General features: G+C 66.5%; 1 protein-coding gene across 2 annotated transcripts in view; it reads right to left on the bottom strand.

Annotated features, from left to right (window-relative positions):
- MED26 (mediator complex subunit 26) overlaps positions 1–15,360 on the bottom strand; it is a 29,120-nt gene extending 13,760 nt beyond the window's left edge. Inside the window, exon 1 of one of the 2 annotated variants that reach the window (XM_058292644.2) lies at positions 15,055–15,360. In XM_058292644.2, the coding sequence (XP_058148627.1) occupies positions 15,055–15,126 (72 nt within the window). In that variant the 5' untranslated portion in view covers positions 15,127–15,360. Of the gene's footprint in view, positions 1–13,940; positions 15,011–15,054 lie in introns of those variants that run through there. The other variant, XM_012528490.3, reaches the window with a different exon arrangement.
- Between the last annotated feature and the right edge of the window lie 9,844 nt (positions 15,361–25,204).

The raw sequence follows: 25,204 nt of genomic DNA, 5'->3' as shown, positions 1-25,204 counted from the left end.
CAACAGGATGGAAAGGGCCCGCGCCTCCATCTCGACGGCCCCGGATTCTGCCTTTTCTTTTTTTTTTTTTAACTGTATCTTGCTGCACTTTGAAACTTACGGGACGGTTCCCAAGATACGCATGCCGCGGACAGGGAGCTCCAGCGGAGCCCACTGCCCTCCGCGCCCCGGAGCCCCCCGTTTCAACGTTTTGCACGTCTGCGGGAGCTTTCTGGCTGTCCAAGCATCTCCCAGCCCGTCTGCGTCGACAGGGCGAAGGCCGTGCGCGCCCCGCTGCCTGGGCACTTAGCGCCGCAGGCACGTTTCCTGGGAGAGCCACCTGCCACCACCATAGCCTCTCGGCACGGCCCACAGTCCACTTCCTCTCAGCCCGCCCGGGCCCGGCGGGATCGCGCCTGGCTGCAGCCGCCCCCGCCTCTTCCGCTGCTCTGCCTTCTTAACTGCGGGACAGACACGCACCACAGACACGCGCCGGCGTCCCGCCGACCTGCCCCAGGGACATCCTCCCGGGCTTCACTGCACCCCCGATGCTGCGCCCCTCGCCACCACCCAATACTGTTTCCACTCCCGCCCGCCCGCGCACCGGGAGGCTCCCCCACGCCTCAGCCCTGCGCCCACACACGGGCCGGTGTCCAGCACCGAGCGGCCCGCGGGGAGCTGGCGCGCTGTCCTCCACACAGCCCCGTGACACTGTGCTCAGGGTGGGCGCAGACCCTCGGGTCAGGACAGGCCCGCCCACTGGCCCCCCTCCTGCACGGCCTCAGTCTCCTCGATTGCGCTGTGGGGACACTTCCCCCTCCCCCCACCGTCACGCTGCGAACAGGCACCAGGCCGGCTCCCGGCACGCCTCACGCCCCGCAGGGCAACGTGACCACAGCCCCCAGGTACAGACAAGGACCGTAAGCAATTGTCCCTGGGGCCACCCAGGCGAGGAGCAGCGGCGCGGGACCTGCAGCCACATGCTTGCCTGTGCCGAGAGAGGGGCCCGGTGGTCCCTGAGCCTCCACGGACGCTGCTCAGGGCCGGAGCGGGGCTCACGTCCTGGGCTCTGGCAGCCCTGGGAGAGGCCGGGGCCGTGCGTGCGGGTCCCTTCCCACAGCCCCCCACGGGGCAGGGAGCTGGGCCCTCCAGAGACCTCGGCCAGGCCGAGGCTGACACCGGCACCCACCGGTTGGTCCCCCAGGGACCCAGCAGAATGAAAAGCTCCCTAAGTGCCAGGAGCAAGAGGCAGGCTGACGGGGGCGCAGGAGCCAGGGAGGCAGGCGGGGAGGTGCTGGCAGGGGCGGGCCGAGGCCTGGAGCCGCGAAGGGCCCGGCTGCCCGGCTGGGCGCTCCGGGTCGCAAGGCGGAAAGGCTCTCCTGCAGGAGCGCTCCAGCACGGCCTGAAAGGCTCCGGGGCCGACTGGGTCCCTGGGCAGGAAGCCGCACCCCGCAGCCCCCCCGAGGGCAGCTGGCCCGGAGAGCACGGGGCGCGGGCACGCCGCCTTCCCGAATGCCCCCCGGCGGGGCAGCGGCGCCGGGCAGCGCCCCGCAGGGCCGAGGTGCCAGCTTGCAGCCGCCGCAGGCCGGGCCGGGCCGTGTCCAGGCCCCACAGGCGCACAGGACGCCCCGAGCTGTGTGCCAGGGAAGCCACGCCGGGCCAGGACGACGGGGAAGCCTGCCGGGGAGGGGGCCCGAGCAGCCGAGGTTTCTGGCCGCGGGGCAGCCCGTGGCGCTGAGGGCAGGAAGCAGAGAAGGCGCTGGCGCTGCAGGGCCCGAGCAGAGCCGCGGGGCCCGGGGGGCCCGGGGCAACAAGTTGACCACGAGGAGCACCGCTGCCAAGCTCAGAGCCTGCCCACAGACGGCACGCCCAGAAATGCCGCGGCCGCCGCCTCCCCCTGCCAAGCTCAGAGCCCACCCACTGCCGGGCAGGGGCACCGCCGCCAACTGCAAGTGCCGGGTCTGAGAGCTGAGGCCATGCAGGGCCTGGCCTTCCCGCTGCCGGCACGCGGCGGCTCCGCTGCTTCTGACCGCAGGGCGATGGCCTCTTCTGGGAGCCCCGCTGCCCGCGGCACCGCCGGGCCCTTCCGCTTCCACCCCTCCGGGGGCATCTCTCAAGCGCACGGGCGGGAGGCGGGCGGCGGACCCTCCCTCAGGCCAGCCTTGGGCCAGGCCTGGGGCTGCCACGCTGCCCGCCAGGCGGATGGATGGACGGCATGCGTGCCCCCACGCAGGCACGTGCGGGGCCGGCGACCACGAGAGCGGGCCTTCCCGCCCTGCCGCCCAGCTCGACCTCCAGCAGCGGCCGGCACACCGCGGTGGGCGCACAGCGCGCCCCTCCCAAGCAGAGGCCAAAGTCAAACGCGCACTCGGGCCTCTTCCCGACTGGCGCACGCGGGCCCAACGCGCGGCCGCCTTCTGTCACAGCGGGGCCGGCACCCGGCGAACAGGCGCTGCTGGCCACACAGAGGCAGGGCCAGTCTCCGGGTCCCCAGGTTCCCCGGGGCGCCCTCCCCGGCCCTGGTCTCCACTGAGCAGGCAAGTCCGCGGCGCTGGGGCTCCCTGGGTGGCCCTCCCCCGCCCTGAGGGTGCCCCGGGGGGCAGCAGGCAGGTGGAGGAGGGCCTCGAGGTGGGGCCAGCCCCGGGAACGGCCACCTCCACCTGCTCCTGAGGTCACGTCGAGGGCCTGGTCAGCTAAGGCCGGGGAGGTGGGGGCCAGGTCTGCCGGCTTCCAGGGAGTCTCCGCTCTCTTCCCTCCCCCACACGACATCCAGTAAAGGGGATTGGGCTGGGGGGAGACGCCCCACGTGTGGCCCCAACGCTCCCCAAGGCAGATGCAGAGAAGGCCAGCCCCCCGCCCCGGGGCAGACCTCAGGACCCGTGGGGCTTTGGGAGAAGCGTCTGACCCCCCAAGCTGGCCCGGCTGGGTTGGATCAGGCTGGGGGAGCAGGGAGACCAAGGAGGCTGGAGTGGGGGCGTAGCACGCGGCCAGGAGGGCAGGCCCGGGGTGGCGCGCGGCCAGAGGGGCGCGGAGCGGAGTGACAGGGTGTGGCCCACGTGGGAGGAGCCGGAGAGACCACTGCGGGCAGGGCCACCCGCCACGTCTACCCGCCAGGCCAGGGCCACCACCCCCTGAGAGCGTGGCCACAGACAGCCCCGCCCACTCCCACTGCATCCACCCCGCCGGCAGCCCCGCCCCCGCCCGCGTCCACCACGCTCCCGGACAGCCCCGCCCCCTCCCGCCACGTCCACCCCGCCGGCAGCCCCGCCCCCTCCCGCCACGTCCACCCCGCCGGCAGCCCCGCCCCCGCCCGCGTCCACCACGCTCCCGGACAGCCCCGCCCCCTCCCGCCACGTCCACCCCGCCGGCAGCCCCGCCCCCTCCCGCCACGTCCACCCCGCCGGCAGCCCCGCCCCCTCCCGCCACGTCCGCCCCGCCGGCAGCCCCGCCCCCTCCCGCCACGTCCACCCCGCCGGCAGCCCCGCCCACTCCCGCCACGTCCGCCCCGCCGGCAGCCCCGCCCACTCCCGCCACGTCCACCCCGCCGGCAGCCCCGCCCCCTCCCGCCACGTCCGCCCCGCCGGCAGCCCCGCCCCCTCCCGCCACGTCCACCCCGCCGGCAGCCCCGCCCCCCTCCCGCCACGTCCACCACGCCGGCAGCCCCGCCCCCTCCCGCCACGTCCACCCCGCCGACAGCCCCGCCCCCTCCCGCCACGTCCGCCCCGCAGACAGCCCCGCCCCCTCCCGCCACGTCCGCCCCGCCAGCAGCCCCGCCCCCTCCCGCCACGTCCACCACGCTTCCAGACAGCCCCGCCCCCTCCCGCCACGTCCGCCCCGCAGACAGCCCCGCCCCCTCCCGCCACGTCCGCCCCGCCAGCAGCCCCGCCCCCTCCCGCCACGTCCACCACGCTTCCAGACAGCCCCGCCCCCTCCCGCCACGTCCACCCCGCCGGCAGCCCCGCCCCCTCCCGCCACGTCCACCCCGCCGGCAGCCCCGCCCCCTCCCGCCACGTCCACCACGCTTCCAGACAGCCCCGCCCCCTCCCGCCACGTCCGCCCCGCCGGCAGCCCCGCCCCCTCCCGCCACGTCCACCACGCTTCCAGACAGCCCCGCCCCCTCCCGCCACGTCCACCACGCTTCCAGACAGCCCCGCCCCCTCCCGCCACGTCCGCCCCGCCGGCAGCCCCGCCCCCTCCCGCCACGTCCACCACGCTTCCAGACAGCCCCGCCCCCTCCCGCCACGTCCACCACGCTTCCAGACAGCCCCGCCCCCTCCCGCCACGTCCGCCCCGCCGGCAGCCCCGCCCCCTCCCGCCACGTCCACCACGCTTCCAGACAGCCCCGCCCCCTCCCGCCACGTCCGCCCCGCCGGCAGCCCCGCCCCCTCCCGCCACGTCCACCCCGCCGCCAGCCCCGCCCCCTCCCGCCACGTCCACCACGCCGCCAGCCCCGCCCCCTCCCGCCACGTCCACCACGCCGGCAGCCCCGCCCCCTCCCGCCACGTCCACCCTGCGGACAGCCCCGCCCCCTCCCGCCACGTCCACCCCGCAGACAGCCCCGCCCCCTCCCGCCACGTCCACCCAGCCGGCAGCCCCGCCCCCTCCCGCCACGTCCACCCCGCCGGCAGCCCCGCCCCCTCCCGCCACGTCCACCCTGCGGACAGCCCCGCCCCCTCCCGCCACGTCCACCCCGCAGACAGCCCCGCCCCCTCCCGCCACGTCCGCCCCGCAGACAGCCCCGCCCCCTCCCGCCACGTCCGCCCCGCCGGCAGCCCCGCCCCCTCCCGCCACGTCCACCCCGCCGGCAGCCCCGCCCCCTACCGCCACGTCCACCCCGCAGACAGCCCCGCCCCCTCCCGCCACGTCCACCCCGCCGGCAGCCCCGCCCCCTCCCGCCACGTCCACCCTGCGGGCAGCCCCGCCCCCTCCCGCCACGTCCACCCCGCAGACAGCCCCGCCCCCTCCCGCCACGTCCACCCCGCCGCCAGCCCCGCCCCCTCCCGCCACGTCCACCCCGCCGGCAGCCCCGCCCCCTCCCGCCACGTCCACCCCGCCGGCAGCCCCGCCCCCTCCCGCCACGTCCGCCCCGCCGGCAGCCCCGCCCCCTCCCGCCACGTCCACCACGCTTCCAGACAGCCCCGCCCCCTCCCGCCACGTCCACCACGCTTCCAGACAGCCCCGCCCCCTCCCGCCACGTCCACCACGCTTCCAGACAGCCCCGCCCCCTCCCGCCACGTCCGCCCCGCCGGCAGCCCCGCCCCCTCCCGCCACGTCCACCACGCTTCCAGACAGCCCCGCCCCCTCCCGCCACGTCCACCACGCTTCCAGACAGCCCCGCCCCCTCCCGCCACGTCCGCCCCGCCGGCAGCCCCGCCCCCTCCCGCCACGTCCACCACGCTTCCAGACAGCCCCGCCCCCTCCCGCCACGTCCACCACGCTTCCAGACAGCCCCGCCCCCTCCCGCCACGTCCGCCCCGCCGGCAGCCCCGCCCCCTCCCGCCACGTCCACCACGCTTCCAGACAGCCCCGCCCCCTCCCGCCACGTCCACCACGCTTCCAGACAGCCCCGCCCCCTCCCGCCACGTCCGCCCCGCCAGCAGCCCCGCCCCCTCCCGCCACGTCCACCACGCTTCCAGACAGCCCCGCCCCCTCCCGCCACGTCCGCCCCGCCGGCAGCCCCGCCCCCTCCCGCCACGTCCACCCCGCCGCCAGCCCCGCCCCCTCCCGCCACGTCCACCACGCCGCCAGCCCCGCCCCCTCCCGCCACGTCCACCCCGCCGCCAGCCCCGCCCCCTCCCGCCACGTCCACCCCGCCGGCAGCCCCGCCCCCTCCCGCCACGTCCACCACGCTTCCAGACAGCCCCGCCCCCTCCCGCCACGTCCACCCCGCCGGCAGCCCCGCCCCCTCCCGCCACGTCCACCACGCTTCCAGACAGCCCCGCCCCCTCCCGCCACGTCCACCCCGCGGACAGCCCCGCCCCCTCCCGCCACGTCCACCCCGCGGACAGCCCCGCCCACTCCCGCCACGTCCACCCCGCCGGCAGCCCCGCCCCCTCCCGCCACGTCCACCACGCTTCCAGACAGCCCCGCCCCCTCCCGCCACGTCCACCCCGCCGCCAGCCCCGCCCCCTCCCGCCACGTCCACCCCGCCGGCAGCCCCGCCCCCTCCCGCCACGTCCACCACGCTTCCAGACAGCCCCGCCCCCTCCCGCCACGTCCACCCCGCCGGCAGCCCCGCCCCCTCCCGCCACGTCCACCACGCTTCCAGACAGCCCCGCCCCCTCCCGCCACGTCCACCCCGCGGACAGCCCCGCCCCCTCCCGCCACGTCCACCCCGCGGACAGCCCCGCCCACTCCCGCCACGTCCACCCCGCCGGCAGCCCCGCCCCCTCCCGCCACGTCCACCCCGCCGACAGCCCCGCCCACTCCCGCCGCAGTGGGGTTTGGTGACGAGGCCGCGCAGGCCGAGGGAAGCATGCTTCGCCCGGAGGCAGCGTCCACGCTCACCCTGCACGGACCAGGACGGGCGGGGCTGGCCCAGCACCGGCCTCTCGGCCCCCGGGCAGTTCAGGGGCGCTGCCCCTCCCACCCGCAGGAAAACGCGCCCGGGCTGGGCAGGGAGCGGGGCGCCCGCCGTCCTCGGTCACCCCCTGACAGGCGGGGAGGGGGCAGCTGAGCGGGGGCAGGGCCTGCGGGGTTCGAATCCCACCGCTTCCGGCCGTCGCCACTGTGCCTCGGTTTCCTCATCGGAGCCCCCTCCCAGGGCTGCTGAGGACCCGGGACCCGAGCAGCCGCACCGAGAGGATCCCTGGGCAGCACGGAGCCCGCGATCCTGCCGAAGCAGGGCCAGCTCAGCCGGGAGCCCAGAAGCAGGGGCTCCACGGGGCCCTGGGGGACACTGTCGGGGTTCAGCGGGGAGGAGTTCTGGAAAAGGGAACGCAGCAGGAGCAAGGTGCCCGGACAGGACCCCGGGGTGTTGAGTCCCAGACGCCTCGCACGTGCTGGGAGGTGGTTTCCAGGTTTCAGCGGCCCCCCCGTGATGACAAGACGCAGCCTCACTTAAAAGCAGCTGCGTTAGGAGTAGCTTCCGTCCTTGAGTTTTCTCAAAAAAAAAATATAAGTTAGCCCAAGGACACCGTCCTCAGTGGAAGCTGCAGACAGTTTCTACCTGTAAAAATGGGTCCTCACACCCAAAAGACCGGGAGTCACTAGGCTAGAACGTAAGGGGAAGGCTTGGGGGAAAGGGACACTCGGCGTGGCATGTCCGACAGCAGGGGCTGGAGACTGGCACCCGGAAGGCAGGCGCGGGCTGGGCGCCGCCGGGACCTGCCCGCCCCTCAGCCAGGCCCTGACGCCGCGCCCGGGAGCGCCTCCTTTCAGGAGATTCCAGAGACCCCCGCCTGGGCGCACCCAGCGCCGCAGGGCCCAGCCCGACCCCGACTCCGGCTGCCACCCCCGGGAGCCCCTCAGGGCTCTGCAGAAGGCCTTGCCCCCCACGGCCGGGTCTGGGACGCGCCGGCGCAGCCCTCAGCACTGGAGACGCGGGTCCCCGCAGGCCACCTGGCACGAGGTCACCCAACAGGCAGCTCTCCCTCCCGCCACACTCCCCCCAAGCCTGTCGGTCACGGCGCCTGAGGGCTCGACGGAGGCCCGGGCAGCTCCGCGGCGTGACCCCCTCGGGCCAAGCCAGCCTGCCCGCCTCCCGCGGACCCCCCACCTTCCACGTTCTGGTCTGCCCCGTGGTGGTTAGGCTAGCATGTCGACTCGGCCCCGTGACGGTGCCCGGTGCCTTGGTCAAGTGAGCACGGGGCTGCCTGGAATATGGGGACATTTCATGGACTTCAGCCATCAGCGAGCTGACTGCGAGGAAGGCTGGTCACCTCTGCAGTCAACTGAGGAGACTGCCGTCAGCAACGAGTGACGTCTCATCCAGCCAGCCGAGGCCTCCGAAGGGGAAGCGATTTCAGCATCAGAGAGAATCGTCACGTGAGACCATATTATAAAGTCTCGTACTATTTACAGATATTTCCTGCTGGCTCCGTTTCCCTAGAGAAACCTAATACAGCTTGGTACCAGGAGCGGTTCTTGAGAAACAAAATCGTGAAAGTTGGTTCTGGGATTTTTGCAATGGACTCTCTACTCTGATTAGATTCAAGGGCACTAATAACTGTTCCCGATAATCAAGAGGCCACTGACAGTCCACAGCGTGAGTCGGCAATGGAGATACACTAAGTACCACTGCGGGATACGACTACTTCCACGCTTGTAAGAGGCCAGGATTTGGATGAGAGTGCTTTTAACACCGTGACAGAGTTCTGTAGAGTTCACAGGCACAATGTTGGCTGGCTGCTCCTAAAAACGGTGGACACAGTTACAAAAGAAAGGGATGAGCTAAAGGCTCGAACTGGCAATTTAAGTGCTGCACGAAGGATGTGAAAGTGTCTACGTTTGCTCTGAAAGAGAATCTTGTTTCCTGCAGCTGCAGACTGGAGATCTCTGAAAACCAGACTCAGAGTCTCATCGTGCAAGTAGCAGAGTCAACAATGGAAACTACACTCTCAGCCTTGCAGGGTGTCTGCTGTTGAAAGGGAAGGCATCGGCTGGAAGGGGGGGAAGCCTGAGGATGGGGTGGAGACACATGGGTTGATGATGATGGCAGTGGGGACACTGAAAGCTTAAATTCTTTTGAGTCTTTGTCAGATAAACCTGTAATGGTCTGCCCAGTGACCACCCAATGTCAAGCTTGCACCGATTCTGGAGGAATCTGTGCGTTTCCTGTTGTATGCAGGACAGGAGACTATTGTTAGGTGGAGAAAATAAATATGTGTCTATCTGCCATTTTTTCTATTTAGAGACTAAGTATGGTTAACTGATGTGTATGGCTGCCAAGTCGACAAGGGGTGGACTGTGACGGACAGGCTCACCTGTCCACTCAGCCAGGTGATGGTGCCCAGAGCTTTGGTCACGCGAGCCCTGGGCTAACTAAAAAAGCACATTTCAGGGACTTTAATTACCAGCGAGTTGACTGCGTAGATGGCTGGCTGCCTCCTCGATCTACTGAGGAGACTGCCAAGAGCAATGAGCGGCTCATCCAACCAGCTGAAGGCCGTACAAGAGGTGATCTCAGCACCAGAGAGAGAACCCCCATCTCTACTTCAGACAGCCGGGGTCTCCCAGGAACTCAACAAGCGCCTGCATCAGAGCCCCCGGCTTGCAGCCTGCGCCATGGGATTTGGACTTGTGCTTCCTTCCCCACGGCAGTACGAGACGGCGCATAACATCTCGTACTAGTTAAAGGCACGTCCCCTGTTGGTTCTGTATCCCCAGAAAGCCGCACAGAGCTGGCCTGACCGAGGCTGCAGGCCAGCCTCCACATACGTGAGAACAGACCCCGCCGCCGCAGCCGGGGCCGGGGGCCCCCTCCCGGCCCTCACCCCGTGGCCGAGGCCGGCTGGCTGCTGCTTTCAGGCTCACCACTCCCCTCACGCACACCAAGGGCAGACTCCTCACACCCAAATGTAAAAATTTTCATTCTGAATTCCCAACAATGAAACATCCAAGAGAGCCATCTCCCTCTGTTAAGAGTTCTGAAGCATCTCTGCATAAAGCGAATGAGGAACAGGTCCATTGGGACAGAAGAGGCAGCCAGCCCCAGACGCCCACCCCACCTCGGCGACCGCCCCGGGGCCACCAGGCCCCCCGCGGCAGGTACTGGGCACCTGAGCGGCGCACCGCGCAGCCAGCACAGCCGTGGAGCGCCCAGCCCTGGGGCACCCCCGGACCCCGCTCATAAACAGCTGCCGGGGAGACCCTCCTCGCCCGGGCAGGCCCCCAGCTCCCAGGCACCCCAGGCCAGCACTGCCCAGCTCTGCACATGGGCCCCCGGAGGACGGCTGCATGGCACCGACAGGGCCAGACTGAAGGCACGCTGCCTCCGCAGCCACGGGCGCAGCCACGGGCGCAGCCACGGGTGCAGCCACGGGTGCCACTCGTCCTGACCACCCGTCACTGGGCTCCGAGGCGCCGGCAGAGGCAGGCAGCCCCCTGCCCCGAGGAAACAAAACGTACGGTTTCCACTGGTGGAAACCAAGCACCAGCTTCCAGAAGGCCGCGTCCAGGGGACGGGAAGGACACCGAGAGGGGCGAGGGCCGGGGCGGCTGGGGCTGAGACGACGCACACAGCTCCGTGCCCAGGGCGCACACCTGGCCCCACACGCTGCGTGGCCCGGACCCGGGGCTGCGGTGACCACAGGAGCCTTGGGAAGGACGCATCCCTGACGGCAGCCTCCGCCCAGGCTCCCCCGCAAAGCCCCTAGGCCTCGAAGACTGCCGGCGAGGGCAGTCACCTTCCAGGGCCGCCTGGAACCTCCCGAGGACAGGGCGAGAAGGCGAGCCGCAGGCCAGGCCGCGCGCCTGCTTCCCGCCAGCGCCCGCGACCCACCTGACGCGCAGAGCCGTGGACGCACACAGCCTGTCCCCGGTGCCGGAGCCACGTAGGCAAGGCACCCAACGCGGGGCCAGCGGGTGGGGCGGGGGCCGCCACCCAGGTGTCAGGTTCTCAAGGACACTCGAGAGACTCGAACCCCACGGTCCTGCGCTTCCACTGACGAGGGGCCGCTTTTCTGGAGCACTGAGGGCATTACAAGCTGACTTCAAAAGCGCTGGGAGTTGTTTCCTTTTTTAAGTTTATTTTTAGAGGTTTTAGATTACAGAAAAGCTACGCTGAAAACACAGGGGATTCCCACCTACCCCCCATTTTCCCCTACTAATAACGTCTTACGGGATTGTGGTGCATTCGCTGCCACTCAAGAACAGGTACTCGCCCCCGCCGCTAGCCAAGGTCTACGCTTCCACAGGTCTCTCAACTAAACGCAGAACGGCCGGTACCCGCCGCTGCAGGGCCGCGCAGGAGAATCCCAGGGCCCCGAGTGCCCCGTGTCCCACCTGCCCCGCCCTCCCCGCCCTCGCGCCTCGGGGACCAGCGCCTCGTTATCGCGGTACAGGCCCACTTCAGGGCGCGGCCGCGCTCCCCCATGCGCGCGGTCCTCAGTCCTGAGGACACGGGGCGCGGGGCTGCTCTGCCTCCAGCTGAGAGGGGAGCGCTGTCACCTTGAAGGCAAAGCCAGAGCCCACGCCCAGGCTTGCCAAACGTCCGCCGACACGTGGCCGTTCCCACAAGCCCTCAACCCCAGGGGGCCCACGCCGCCGCCCCAGACGACCACCAGCGGCCGAGGGGACAGGCCTTCTCCTCTCGCCACCCTGCCCACCAGCGCCACCAGCGCGGGTACAGCTCACCCCCGGAGGAACCTCCCGTAGGCCTGCGCGGGCCCATGCGGCCCCCCACGCCGCCCCCTCGCCCCTCGAGAGCGGTGCCCAGCTCCGGCAGGTAAGTGCCGTCGCGGGGCCCAGGAAGCCACGGAAGCGTCTCCCCTGCCGGCCCAGGCGACTCCCGCTAAAAGGCACCTTACCATGGCGCTGCCAGAGGCCAGACGCCGCCCCCTCCCGCCTGCAGGGCGGCCGGCGGGAATGACGGGCTCGGTTCAGCTGCTCTGTTCAGAGCTGATGCTCTACAAAGCTCGCACGACGCGCTTCGCGTGAGGATGGACAAGGAAAAGAAAAAACAAATAAAGCCACACACGCTGCCCCATCACGAGCCCCCTTGCCTCTGATGGGCCAGCCAGAACCGGAACCTTCCATCTGCAGGGAGACTTCCGGGGCTTGGTCACCAATCCCCGCGCCCACGTGGCAGATCCTGGGTGGAAAACGCTCCCTCCTGCCTGCGTCTCTCCAGCGCCCCTGGGTCACCTGGTTCTGGGCCTGTGCTCCTCTCCTTTGGAAGCCATCTGCACTTCCTGAGCAGCACACGCTCCGGGGCCTCCCTCCCTCTCTCTCCAACGCCAGCTGGACGTGAGGAGGCAGCTCCCGAGGGGCCTCCTGCTCCAGCACCGCCCTCTGGGGGCAGTGGCTCGGGCACCCAGGGCCAGGCCGGCCCCCTCGTCCTCGCCAGGCCCCACGCTGTCACCTCGCTCTTGGTGGGGACATCGCGCCTGCCCGGCTGTCAGTTTCCCCGGCGTGAGCCCCGTCTCGGCGGCCGCGTTCCCCGTGGCCCCACAGAAGCGCCACCCGCCTTTGCGCTTGCTGGAGGTCCGCGGGAGAAGAGTCGGTGAGCTGCCGCCCTGGGCGGAAGCGGTCTCCAGGGCTTTCTGGTAAAAGCGTCCAGCGCACAGCTCTGCAGTCCCGGTCCGCGCCCGCTCAGCCTGACGGCCCTCCTGCTCTGCTGAGACAAGAAGACACGAACGTGCTCACGCCGCCGGCGTTCTGCCGGGAGGATGGAGCTCGTACGCTGGCGGAACAACGGTGCCCGAGAGATCGGGACCCGGGCCTCGCTGGACGGAGGACGCGCGGGACTTCTGCGCCGGCTTGGCTCCGCGGAGGCAGCGCGGGCCGGGCCACGCCGCACACTGCGCTCCAGCAGCGCCCTCGACGTGCTGGGCTCCCGCGCCCACGGGAAGAGTGCGGCTTCGCCTGACCCAAAACGCCGGGAGCCGCGTCTTGAAAAGGAGTGCACAGGATTCGCTTTTTCTGAGTGGGCAGAATGAACTCGGAGCCGGCTGCTGCAGAAATTCAAATACTCCATCCGGTAGAGTCTGAAGCAAATGACAACTTGCTGGTTCATCGAGGAGGCGGTCAGGAAACGTTACTCTGCTACTTCTTGTTACGCGCCCAGCTTTTTGGATCCTTGTGGTCACTAGGTCGGCCGAGACACTGAATCGATACCAGCAAAAGCTGTTTATGAACCATACCCGTGTGTCCACGAAGGTAAGCATTACATGACACCGTTTTCCGTCACTTCTCTCAGAAGAGGTTTAATTTTAGTGTTGGCTCCTCAACACTGTCCCCGTTTTTTTTTTCCAATACGCATCTTAAATATGTGTCAACTAACTATCCAGAACTGAAATTCGTAACTGGGCAAGGCGGAGAAGGGCAGCCGTGCAGCGGCTGGGCCTAGCGGGGACTCCCGCCCCTCACCCGCTCCCAGGCCAGGCCTCCCCGCCGTCCCTCACCCACCCGCGGGGGCTCCAGAGCCCCTGCCCGGCCACGGCGCCGCAGCAGCCTAAGGAGGGACCCTGCCCTCACGCCCCGCACGTGCCGCCGGGCTCCCCACTCCCACTCGCCCCGCTAGGACTCCAGCACGCCACGACCAGAGCCCAGACCACGCGACGCAGCCACAGGCCTGGATACACCGGACGTCTGTGCACACGCTGAGGCGCACGGAGCTCAGGCTGGCTCCCTCTCCCCGCCCCTCGCTCGGCCCGTCTCCCCCTGCCCCCAGGCCGTGCCCGGGACCCTTTAGATTAGAGCCGCACAGGACAGCAGGGCCCCTGCAAGGTCACGGACACCGAGTCTGCAACCTCGTGGCCCACGCCTGCCAAAGCGCCTCCTGACCCCACTGCTCTCCTGTCACGAAAGGTCAGCGCCAGCATCTCAACAGCCTCTCAGATTTTCTCCCAAGGGAAGCAAGCACGTAGAATTCAAGAAATTACACTCCAGCTCGACACAAGAGGCAAAAGCTACTACCAAAGCTCCATCTCACTTGTCACTTTTTAAGTCTCTCATCTTTCAGTCTTGAGAACTGCAGCAGCACCAGTTACTGCAAAAAGGACATTCTGGAAGGTTTCCTATAGCTTGTGCCTACTCCGCCCCCAAAGTCGTAACAAACACAGACACGGCCTTTGCTAGAGACAACTTATCACCAAGTCGATCTAAATGGGACCAGAGGACCAGGGATGAGCGAACGGCTTAAGACACAGCCCAGGTCAGAGCCTCGCAAAGACCACCACCCCTCACTCTCTTCCCCAACTCACTCCCGACCCGCCAGGCTGTACACCCTGCTGTGGAAACGCGGCCAGGGTCGCAGAGACGACAAACAAGCGCGCCCACAGGCGAGCAGTCGGAGTTACCTGGCCAAGCCCAAGATGATTTTCCTTCCATTTCACTGCACAGCGACCTGGACGGCCACTTCCTGGTCCCCCAGCAAAGGCAGAGGCTCCCTTCACACGGAAACGCCGCCACATCTTCCTCCTGCCCGACCTGCGCCGGCCCCCTGAGAAAGCGGCCCCCCTCGGCCAGCACGCCCTCGGGGAGCGAGGGGGACACCACGAGCCTTCCCCTGCCCACTCGGGGAGCCAAAGAACAGCCTCCGAGGAGGGGCAGCCAGGAAAGAGACAACCTCGGGCTGCCGAGGTCACACACCACCAGGCTGGGACCCCCAGGCGGGGGTAAGGGAGGGGGGACCGGAGCAGAGATCTTGGGGGAACGGGCGAGAAAACACCCATGTCGAACTCACTGCCCAAAAAAAACAGCCGGGCTCTGGCTGGGTGAGACACGCCGTGGTCACCCAGCCCCAGGAATCCCACCTTCCCCAAGATCCTATGCCCCAACTGGCAGCGCCCTGAGAAGGGTCCGGCGAGGGATGTCCAGTGGCAGAACGCGGGGGGACTCTCGGGGAGCCCCGGGCACCCGGGTTAGGGCAAAACAAGACGGGCAGGGAGGGGGAATTCCTTCAGGAGCCAGGAAGGTACTTCCAACCGGGAGGAGAGGAAAAAGACTTCCCCGATCACCCAGAAGGCCGAGACACGGGAGACACGGGCTCCCCGAGTCATGCCCGGGACACCAGTTGCTCCGCAGCCTGTCTCCCTCCCCTCCCCCGCGCCGGGAGGGCTTCCCGGGGGTCTGGGGTCCCGAGGGGAGGGCGAGGCGGGTGAGCTCCGCCCGGAACGGCGAGGGTGGAAGAGCTAGATCGGGAGGGGAGGCCCCGCTCTGGCCTCGGCTCCGCTCTGCTCCCCTCCGCCCAGGCCGCACGGAAGCCTCGGCCTCACGTACCGAGCGCCGCCGGGCCGCCCGAGCTGCCCCCGGCCCGGGCCCGGGGGGACGAGAGGCCGGGATGGCAGCGGCCGTCGGGGCAAGGTGGGCGCCGGGCGGGTCCCCCGGGGCCGGGCGGGCGGGGGCCGCGGGGGAGGGGGAGGGTCCCGGGCCCACGCGGCCTCGGTCCCGGCCCGCGAGGCGGGTACTCACGTTGCTCTGGGGGTCGATGGCCTGCAGCAGCCGGTCCCTGATCTGCTGCGGAGACGCCGGAGCCGCTGTCATTGCCTGGGCGAGGCGGGGGGGAGCGGCCGGGCCGGCGGGCTGAGGCGGGGGCCGGGGGTCACTCACTCGCCGGCCCCCGGGAGCGGGGCCGCATGTTCCCCGCGGCGCCGGAGGAGCGGGGGCGCGCGGGGCGGCGGGGAGAGGGGAGCCGGGGCCGGGGGCTCGGGCCCGGGCCGCCGCCGCCGCCGCCGCAGAAGGAGGAGGAGGAGCCGCCGGAGCCGCCGCCGCCGCCTCGAGAACCAAACTCCAGTGAGCTGCCCCCGCGCGGAGCACTGTGGGTAACCCGCGCCGCACGCAGCGTCGGCGCCACGCTGAGGAGGTTGGGAGATGGGGCGGGCGGAGACGCCGGGCCGGGGGGCGGGGCCGCGCCGACCGCCCCGCCCCACCCCCCCCACCCCCGCGCGCGCCTCCGCGCACGCGCGCGCAGGCGCAGGCGCCCCGCCGCCCGGGAGAGCCGTTGGGAGGCGGTTGGGCGGGGCAACGGCCGCCGCCGGGCCCCGCCCCCCGCCGTAGGGCGCCTGCGCGGGGCGCTCGGGGCTGGGGGGGGGGGGGGGCGGGGGTCCTCGGACGCTGCTGCTGAGGCGGCCGCGGCGGCGCCGGAAGTCGGCGTTCGGGGCCGGGGCGCGCGGGAACCCGGGGCGCGCACCTGCGGCTGAGGCGGGGCCTCCGCGCCGTGTCCCCCCGGGGAGGTGGCGCGGCACCCCCGGCCTCCGTGCCCCGGATGCGCGTATTCCCTCCCCCCCCCCGCGGGACGGCTCCCCAGATCGCGCCCCCCGCCCGGGAACCCCCCCCCCCCCCCAGCCCCGGGCCCTCGGCTGCGCTTGGAGACGGCGGGCAAACCGACACCGTCCTCCTCCGAAGCAGACGCGTCCCCAGGGGGGAAACTGAGGCCCAGGGTCACCCCTCCCCCCCCCACGCGCCCGGGGGCCTCCGCCCCCGCGGTGGTCGCCGCCCGCGTCTCCCCTCTGGACGCCGTGGGGCCCGGGGAGGCCCGGGGGAGGCCCCGCCCGGCCTCGGGAGGAGGGGCTGGTTGCAGGGAGGCTGAGGGTCCGGAACGGGGGGGCGGCAGCCGGGGAGGAGCCTCGCCGCCGTCGCGCCCCCGCCCCGCGCTTGCCTCTGCAGGAGCCGCCGCTCCCGCACGGGGGCAAAGCCTGGCCTCCCGCTGCCGGGAGAAAACCAGCCAGGGCAAGATACGCCCTCGCGCGCAGAGGGCTCAAGTGGGAGGCTGGCCCTTGGGGGAGATCCTTGACCTCGCTTTGGATAAGCAATTGTAGCCCTTCCATAAGCATATCCCAGCTCTGCCTCTCTTTCAAGTTCTAACTCAGGTGTATATCTTTTTTTTTTTTTAATTAAGAATTATCTAGAAATAATGGGTTTTATGGGGATCAGGTTTGGAGAGAAAATTTCTACTTACATGCTCTTTTTAAACTGAGACTGAACCGAGGAGCTTCAAAGATAGGCAAGAGAACACAATTTTTATTGTGTCTCCAACTAGGGGGCTACAAAGATGCACCAAGCCTGTTGTTGTTTTGGTTTTTTTTAAGATTTATTTTATTTATTCCTCTCCCCTTTCCCCTCCCCCATTGTCTGCTCTCTGTCCCCGATCGCTGTGTGTTCTTCTGTGTCCACTTGCATTCTCGGCGGCACCAGGAATCTGTGTCTCTTTTTTGTTGCGGCGTCTTGCTGCGTCAGCTCTCCATGTGTGTGCGGCGCCACTCCCGGGCAGGTGGGGCAGCTCCTTGCAGGGCGCACTCCTTGCGCGTGGGGCTCCCCTATGCGGGGGACACCCCTGCGTGGCACGGCACTCTTTGCGCACGGCAGCCCTGTGCATGGGCCAGCTCACCACACGGGTCAGGAGGCCCTGGGTCTGAACCCTGGGCCTCCCGTATGGTAGACGGACGCCCTATGCATTGATCCAAATCTGCTTCCCACGATGATATATTTATACTAGACAAAACAATATGCAACAGGAATGCGAAGAAGGGAGAAATTCATTCTGGCTGGGAACACCAAGGAAGGTGTTTGCAAAAAAGGTGGCACTTCAGCTGAGAGCATTTCAAAACCTTTAGACCTTTTGACCCATTCTTCACAACTTCCAGAAATTTACCTGAAGCGATCAGATGCAGACAAACATGTAGGAAGTTGAAAGCAGCATCGTTTATAAGAGCACAAGCATGGAAACAACCTGAGTGTCCAGTAACAGGGGAACATTGTCAGTGAACTGGAATCCATAACGACAGTGGGAAGGTTGGGGATGTGGGAAGATTGGGGACATGGGAAGGTTGGGGACAGTGAAGGACAACAGGGTCCTGACAACTTTCCCTCCACCTGGGTGGCAGTCTCGGGGGTATCCATGTATAGACATCCACCTGGACATAGCCACGCATGACCGTAAGCTATACCTAAAACATAAAGGCATACGTCATCTAGCCGTTACCAACAGTATTGCATCACATGGAGAGGTGCTCACAATTTAATACTGAGTGATAAACACACAGCAGAAACGTGATCTTAATGTTAGTTTTACTGCAATATGTATTGATGCACACGAAGCGCAGGAAAAATACTGGGAGAATCCGAAATACGAACAGCAGCTGCCTCTGACAAGTAGCCCGGCAGATGACTTTTATTTTCCCTCTTACGCTTTTTCCTGTGATTCGGTATTTTCTAGGATGAGCACGTCCGGCCTCATTCTTCTCGTCAGGTGCTCGGGTTACCTGTGGTCTCTAGGAGGCCTTGCTGCTCTTGCCACCTGGGCCCGGTCACACACTGGACAGCGCCCCTGTATCGTCTGCACCGCGTGGCTGATGGATTATCAGCTCATGAATGCAGACCTAAGTCCTTACCGTTTGTGTTCTCCTGTTGGGGGTCATTATTCTTAGCAATAAAGAGAACAAAACCCTGGAGTAACATTTATTAAGTGCCTACTATGTGTCAGGCGGGCACTCAGGACTTCGCTTGGGGCCTCCCGTGAACCCCGCCTCCTCGTACTCAGGCCCTGCGTGGTCCCCTGCCCTTGACCCTGGGCCGGGCCTGCAGCTCCCTTTAGACGAGAGGACGCAGCGGACGCCCCCGTCTGCCGTTCCAGGCTGCAGCCTGACAAGACCCAAGAGGGCTGGAAGCATCCACTCACGCGATGTCCTAGCAGCAAAAGAAGTGGAAACAAAGCCAGAGGGGGGAAACCACCCAAACGACCATCAAGAGGTGAATGGAGAGGGAAGCGGACGTGGCTCAACTGGTAGAGCGACCGCCTACCACATGGGAGGTCCAGGGTTCAAACCCAGCGCCTCCTGACCCGTGTGGAGCTGGCCCATGCGTGGCGCTGATGTGCGCAAGGAGTGCCCTGCCACGCACGGGTGTCCCCCGCGTACGGGAGCCCCACGCGCAAGGAGTGCGCCCCACAAGGAGAGCCGCCCCACGCAAAGAAAGCGCAGCCCACCCAGGAGCGGCGCCACACACACGGAGAGCTGACACAGCAAGATGATGCAACAAAAAGAGGCGCAATTTCCTGGTGCCGCTGGATAATGCAAGCGGATGCAGAAGCACACACAGTGAATGGACACAGAGAGTGCAGACAATGGGGGGGGGAAGGGGAGAGAAGTAAATAAAATAAATCTTTAAGGAAAAAAAAAAGAGGTGAATGGAGAAACACAAGGCGGACCACCCAGAGAATGAAGTATCCCCCAGCCGTGGAAAGGAATGGCATCGTGACCCACGCGACAACGTGAGCGAATCTTGAAAAGCCGTGATGCTGAGAGGGAAAGGGCAGAGGGAAAGGGTAGCTGTCGTATCCCATTGAAGCGAAAGGTCCAGCACAGGCAGACAGAGGGGTGGAACGGAGAGGAGAGGGTCCCAGGGGCCGGGGGGGACGGGCGGGGAGGGACTGCCGACCAGGCACGGGGTTCCCACGTGGGCAGTGAAAACATTGCACAGCTCTGAATATACTAAAAAAATCACTAAATTGTACCTTTTAAGCAGGTGACCTTTATGGGAGCGAATCGTCTACCTCAACAAGGCGGGAACTTGGGGACACTGAGCTGCCACAGGGGGAGCCACCTGGCCCTGGGGCTCTGGGGCGCAGAGCTGAGGACCCCAGGAGCCAGTGAGCACTGGGTCCTTGCCACCAAACTGCATCCCGCCCACAGGACTGACCCTAAGTAGTCGTCGTCGTTTTCGCCCCTCCGTGTTGGAGTAACTTGTTACGCAGCAACGGCTAACCGAAACATAGTTACCATCGCAACCTTCCGCTTCCACTTGAAGAGGAGCCTGAGGGTCAGAGTGTAGAGACTCACCTGGAACCAGGCATGCCCCAAATGCAGCTGGGGTCTTGCTGCGTCCAAACGGAGCTCCCCCCTTCCCGGGCTTTTCCGTCGTGCCGCGTCTCTCCTGGACCTGAGCTGTGTGCCCTGCCCTGCTCGTGCGTGCGGATGGCGCCTGCCCCTCCACGTGCCCTGTGAGGTCCTCTCGGCCACCGTGCCTGCCGCTTTTCCGGGCCGGCCTTATTTCTCACCAGGCGTCGGTGGCGGGTTTTCCCCTCTGCCCCTGGCCATGCAACCAGGCGGTGGGTCCTTGCTCCTCAGGCGAGCGGCCCGTCTAAAGCCAGGCAGCTGGAGTCGGGCCGGGGCTCAGATTCCCAGACTTCCCGGGAAGCCCACAAACCAAGCCGGGTTAGAGCCGTTTCCCCCCGTGGCAGACACCGAGAGGGGGGCCGAGGGGCTGAGGCTGGACACCGACTGGAAGCCCCAACGTGGCCGGTCTCAAAACCCCAGCGTGGAAAACGCCGCCTCGCCGGGGGCGCGTGAGGACTCGCGACCCACTGCCAGCTGCGCGAGGATTCGGGACCGTGTGGCCCTGGCATTCCCGGGCTCCCCAGCTGCTCGTGCCGCCACGGACACGCTGACGCCGGGGGAAAGGGGGCTTCCCCGGGGGACTGGCCTCTCCGCAATGCCCCATCCACGAGCGCCGGGGGTCCAGCGCCGCCTCCTGGGCTTGCGGCCGGCTCGGCGGGGGCAGGCGCGCGCCTCGTCACAGCCTGGCACGCGTCGGCGGGCACAGGGCCGCGGACTTTACCGTAGGGACGCTGCTCTGGTGCCTCCAGGGGTGTCACGGGCAAAACGCGGGGCACGGGTGTGCCACACACAGGATGGCATGCAACACACAGGGCGCGGGCGTGCGACACGGCAGACGGGTGTGTAGCACAGAACGGGTATGCAACACACAGGGCGTGGGTGTGCGACACGGGAGACGGGTGTGTAGCACAGAACGGGTATGCAACACACAGGGCGTGGGTGTGCGACTCGGGAGACGGGTGTGTAGCACAGAACGGGTATGCAACACACAGGGCGTGGGTGTGCGACTCGGGAGACGGGGGTGTAGCACAGAACGGGTATGCAACACACAGGGCGTGGGTGTGCGACACGGGAGACGGGTGTGTAGCACAGAACGGGTATGCAACACACAGGGCGTGGGTGTGCGACTCGGGAGACGGGGGTGTAGCATAGAACGGGTATGCAACACACAGGGCGTGGGTGTGCGACACGGGAGACGGGGGTGTAGCACAGAACGGGTATGCAACATACAGGACACGGGTGTGTGACACACAGAATATGGGTGTGTAATATACAGGACATGAGTGTAACATACAGGGCACGGGGGTGTGACACACAGAATATGGGTATGTAATATACAGGACATGAGGGTAACATACAGGAGATGGGTGTGTAACAGGACAGGTGTGTAATATACAGGACATGAGGGTAACATACAGGAGATGGGTGTGTAACAGGACAGGTGTGTAACACAGGACAGGTATGTAATATACAGGACATGGGTAAGAATATAGGTGTGTAACCTACAGGACAGGTTGCAACACATGGCATGGGTGTGTAACATACAGACACAGGCGTGTAACACAGGGCAAGTAACATACAGGATATGGGTAAGTATATGGATGTGTAACCTACAGGACAGGTGTGCAACACACAGCATGGGCGTGTAACACTTAGGACGTGGGTGTGTAACAGAACATGGGTGTGCAACATACAGGGCACCGGTGTGTACGAATATGGGTGTGTAACACACCAGACACGGGTGTGTGACATACAGGACAGGTGTGTAACACACAGGACACGGGTGTGTAGCACACAGGATTGGGACAGGTGTGTAACATATGGGACAGGTGTGTAACACACAGGACACAGGTGTGTAACGTACAGGCGTGTAACACACGGGGCAGGTGTGTAATACACAGGACACAGGTGTGTAGCACGGGACAGGTGTGTAATACATAGGACATGGGTGTGTGTAGCATACAGGACAAGTGTGTAACACACAGGACACAGGTGTGTAACATACGGAACAGGTGTGTAACACAGGACAGGTGTGTAACGTACAGGTGTGTAACACACGGGGCAGGTGTGTAATACACAGGACACAGGTGTGTAATGTACAGGTGTGTAACACGGGACAGGTGTGCAACACATAGGACATGGGTGTGTGTAGCATACAGGACAGGTGCGCAACATACAGAACAGGTGTGTAACACACAGGTGTGTAACACACGGGACAGGTGTGTGACATGGGACGGGTGTGTAACACATAGGACACGGGTGTGTGTAACATACAGGACAGGTGTGTAGCGCACAGGACACAGGTGTGTACATACAGAACAGCTGTGTAACATACAGGACAGACATGTAACAACAGGTGTGTAACATACAGGACAGGTGTGTGGCACATACAGGACAGGTATGTAACACAGGACAGGTGTGCAGCACACAGGACAGGTGTGTAACATCCTGGACACAGGCATGTCCTATCCAGGAGGTGCCTGCGCCATGGCTCTAGTATCCGGAAGGTTCCGAGCTCTTGCACGCTCGCCGGGCAGAGGCCCTACTGCGCGCCAGCCCCTGCCGAGAGCTGCCCCCCACCTGCCGGAAGCCCCGCCGGCACCCCCCGCCGCAGGCCCGCAGCACGGGGTCCCGAGCCCGGGGCGCCCGCCCCCTAGGCCCGGCCGAGGCCCCGGGCGGGGAGCAGCAGGGGGGCCAGGCGGAGGGGCCAGGGTGCCCAGGGCCCGCCCGGCTCCGCGACCGCACGTCCTGCTCCTTCAAGACAGAGCACCCGGCGCCCCCGTGCCAGGCCGTGCCCGCCGTACACGGGCGCCACCCCCCGCGCGATGGCACGATACCCACACGGCACACGTGTCGCGCGTAACACCAACCAACCAAGCCGCTTACCAAAGCCTGGCCTTCCGGGGGCCCTCTGTCCCCAGCGGCGTCCTCTCCAGCGGGGACTGGGGCTGCAGACCCACGGGGGACCGCGCCACCCAATGAAGCCACATGCCCCCAGCCCCGGGCCCGCCCCCTGAACCCTCCAGGGAACAACACCTCCCTTCGCTTCAAGGCGATTTCAGAACCGGGGTGCGGCGTCACCTTGGGGGGGCTTCTCGCGTCTCGGGCAGCTGTCGCCAGGAGAAGCCGGGAGAGCCGAGCAGGCCGCGTCCCTCTTGTGGAGGGCACACCCGGCTCGGCCGCAGTGTCCGGCTGAGCCGCCACGCGCCGGCCCGGCCACCCGCCTGCGCCACGCTGGCTGCCGGGGAGGTGGCGCGCGCGGCCACGGAAGGTTCCAAAGGCAGCTCCCTGTACCCGCCCCCGGGTTGGGACATTCTTTTCGGTGGCCTTGACCACGTGCCGCTGACGCAGGCGCCGGGGGCAGCCCACGGCCGGCGGCTACGCGCAGGCGGCTCGGGTGCAGGTGAGAACCGCGCCGAGTGGCAAGTGGGAGAACAGCCTGGGTGGCCGGGGGCTCTTCCTTTCCCGGGGCTGGCGCTGGGGCCCCACAGGCCGGGGGGCTGCGAACGGAAACCTGGGGGAGGCGGCTGTGGCTCAAGGGACTGGGCTCCCGGCTACCATATCGGAGGTCCAGGGTTCGATTCCCGGGGCCTCCTGGTGAAGGCGAGCTGGCCCGCGCGGTGAGCCGGTCCACGCGGCGTGCCGGCCCGCGCAGAGAGCTGGCGCGGCAAGATGACGCACCAGGAAGCGACGCAGAGGACAGACAGTAAGAGATGCGGCAGACCTGGGAGCCGAGGTGGCGGCGAGAGAGTGAGCGCCTCTCTCCCACTCCAGAAGGTCCCAGGATCGGTTCCCGGAGCCGCCCAAAGAGAAGACAAGCAGACACAGAAGGACACACAGCGAATGGACACAGAGAGCAGACAACGAGTGTAAAACAACGAGGGGGGGGCGGGTTGGAATAGATAAATAAATCCTTGGAAAGGAAAAAAAAACAAATTGGGGGGGGTGGATGTTGCTCGGCGGTTGAGCACCTGCTTCCCACGTACAAGGTCCTGGGTTCCATCTCCGGAACCTCCTAAAAACAAGCAAAACACAGATCAGAAGTCCAAAACGAAGGTGTTGGGGGGGGGAGGGTGTCTCTGGAGAGGGGTCTTCTTGCCTCTCGCACCCTCTGGGGGCCCCAGGCGTCCCCGGGCTCGTGGCCGCGTCCGTCTGTCTTCCCCCAGCCTCTCCTCGGGTACCTCCTCTTGACCTAAGGCCCTAGACTTACGGCCCCGGCCAACTGCCGGGCGACCTCAGCTCCCAGCCCCTAACGAGCTCCCATCTGCGGAGACCCCTTAGCTCTTCCCAAAACTGCTTTCCAGAAACTCTCCAGTGCTAGAGAGGGTGTTGACGCAGAGCAAGGGCTTTTCTCTGCATAGAAATGGAAATCAGGAGAAGGGTGAAAACGAACCCTGAGCAGAATTTACACCTGCTTTCTTTTCTTTTCCTTTTCAAGAGCAGGCTTTCTGTTTTATACGCGAACAGTTTTCTACGTCAGCACAGGGAAACGGCAGGAGGCTTGTCGGATCTTTCGTACCCTTAAATTTAGGTGAGGAGGAGGTAATGGGACAGTTGAATCGCAAAGAGAATGCCTTGCGGACAGACGCCAGACCCGCTGGCCCAATCGAACAACTTCAGAGAAGAGCCCATCTCGAGGCCACGTTGCCCAGAGCTGCTGCTCGGAGGAGTCGCCGCCAACCCGACGGGGATTTCTCCCCCTCTTTACGGAGGGACATAAAAGTGGCTTTGGGGCTGTTAATCACCCCACTTGCAAACGGGTGGCCAGATCTGCAGCCAATTTGAAAGCCAGGGGAAGCAGATGTGGCTGTACTGATAGAGCGTCCGCCTACCATATGGAGGGTCCAGGGTTCAAACCCCGGGCCTCCTGACCCGTGTGGAGCTGGCCCATGCGTGGCGCTGATGTGCGCAAGGAGTGCCGTGCCACGCAGGGGTGTCCCCCGCGTAGGGGAGCCCCACGCGCAAGGCGTGCGCCCCGCATGGAGAGCCGCCCCGCGTGAAAAAAGCGCAGCCTGCGCAGGAGTTGGCGCCACACACACGGAGCGCTGACGCGTCAAGGTGACGCAACAAAAAAGAGATGCAGTTTCCCAGTGCCGCAGGATAGTGCCAGCAGACGGAGAAGAACACACAGCAAATGGACACAGCACACAACGAGGGGAAGGGGAGAGGAATCAAGAAAATACATCTTTAAAACAAATAAAATAAAATGAAAGCCGGGCTCGAGAATGTCTCTGTTGAAAACCAAGGCCGCCGAGGCGAGCAGACAGTTCTGTCTCGGGGAGAGAGAGAAGAGGCAGGCGCTTCTCAAGACTGTCCGCCCTCCCCTGGCTCAGGACTCGGCTAGCCTGTCCTGCGGAGGGCCAGGTAATCAGTATTTTTGGCCCCGGGGACCTGATCCGACCCAAGTGTTGTGACAACGCAACTCCACCACTGCAGCGGGGAAGCAGCCAAAGACGGTAGGTGCGAGAGTGGGCGCGGCTGCGTCCCAACAAAACTTTATTTACGAAGGCGGCCGGCCGGCGGCAGGCCGCGCTGGGCCTGTGGCCGTAGTTTGCTGACCGCCTGCTCGACGGGAACTGAAACTGAAGCCCAAAGAGAATCCCACGGAAGGAGGGACGGCAACTGCTCTTCAAGGTGGCCAAGGCAGAGGGGGCAAAAGGGGGGTCCAAACGGGAACCCAAAACCAGTCCCCAGACGGCGGCCCTCTCTTCATGTTCCAGGAGCAGCGT

Source organism: Dasypus novemcinctus, unplaced genomic scaffold, assembly GCF_030445035.2.
Source record: "Dasypus novemcinctus isolate mDasNov1 unplaced genomic scaffold, mDasNov1.1.hap2 scaffold_174, whole genome shotgun sequence".
NCBI classification, from domain to species: Eukaryota; Metazoa; Chordata; class Mammalia; order Cingulata; family Dasypodidae; genus Dasypus; species Dasypus novemcinctus.
Note: the sequence above shows the minus strand (reverse complement) of the source record. Positions and strands in the feature narration are given on the sequence as shown.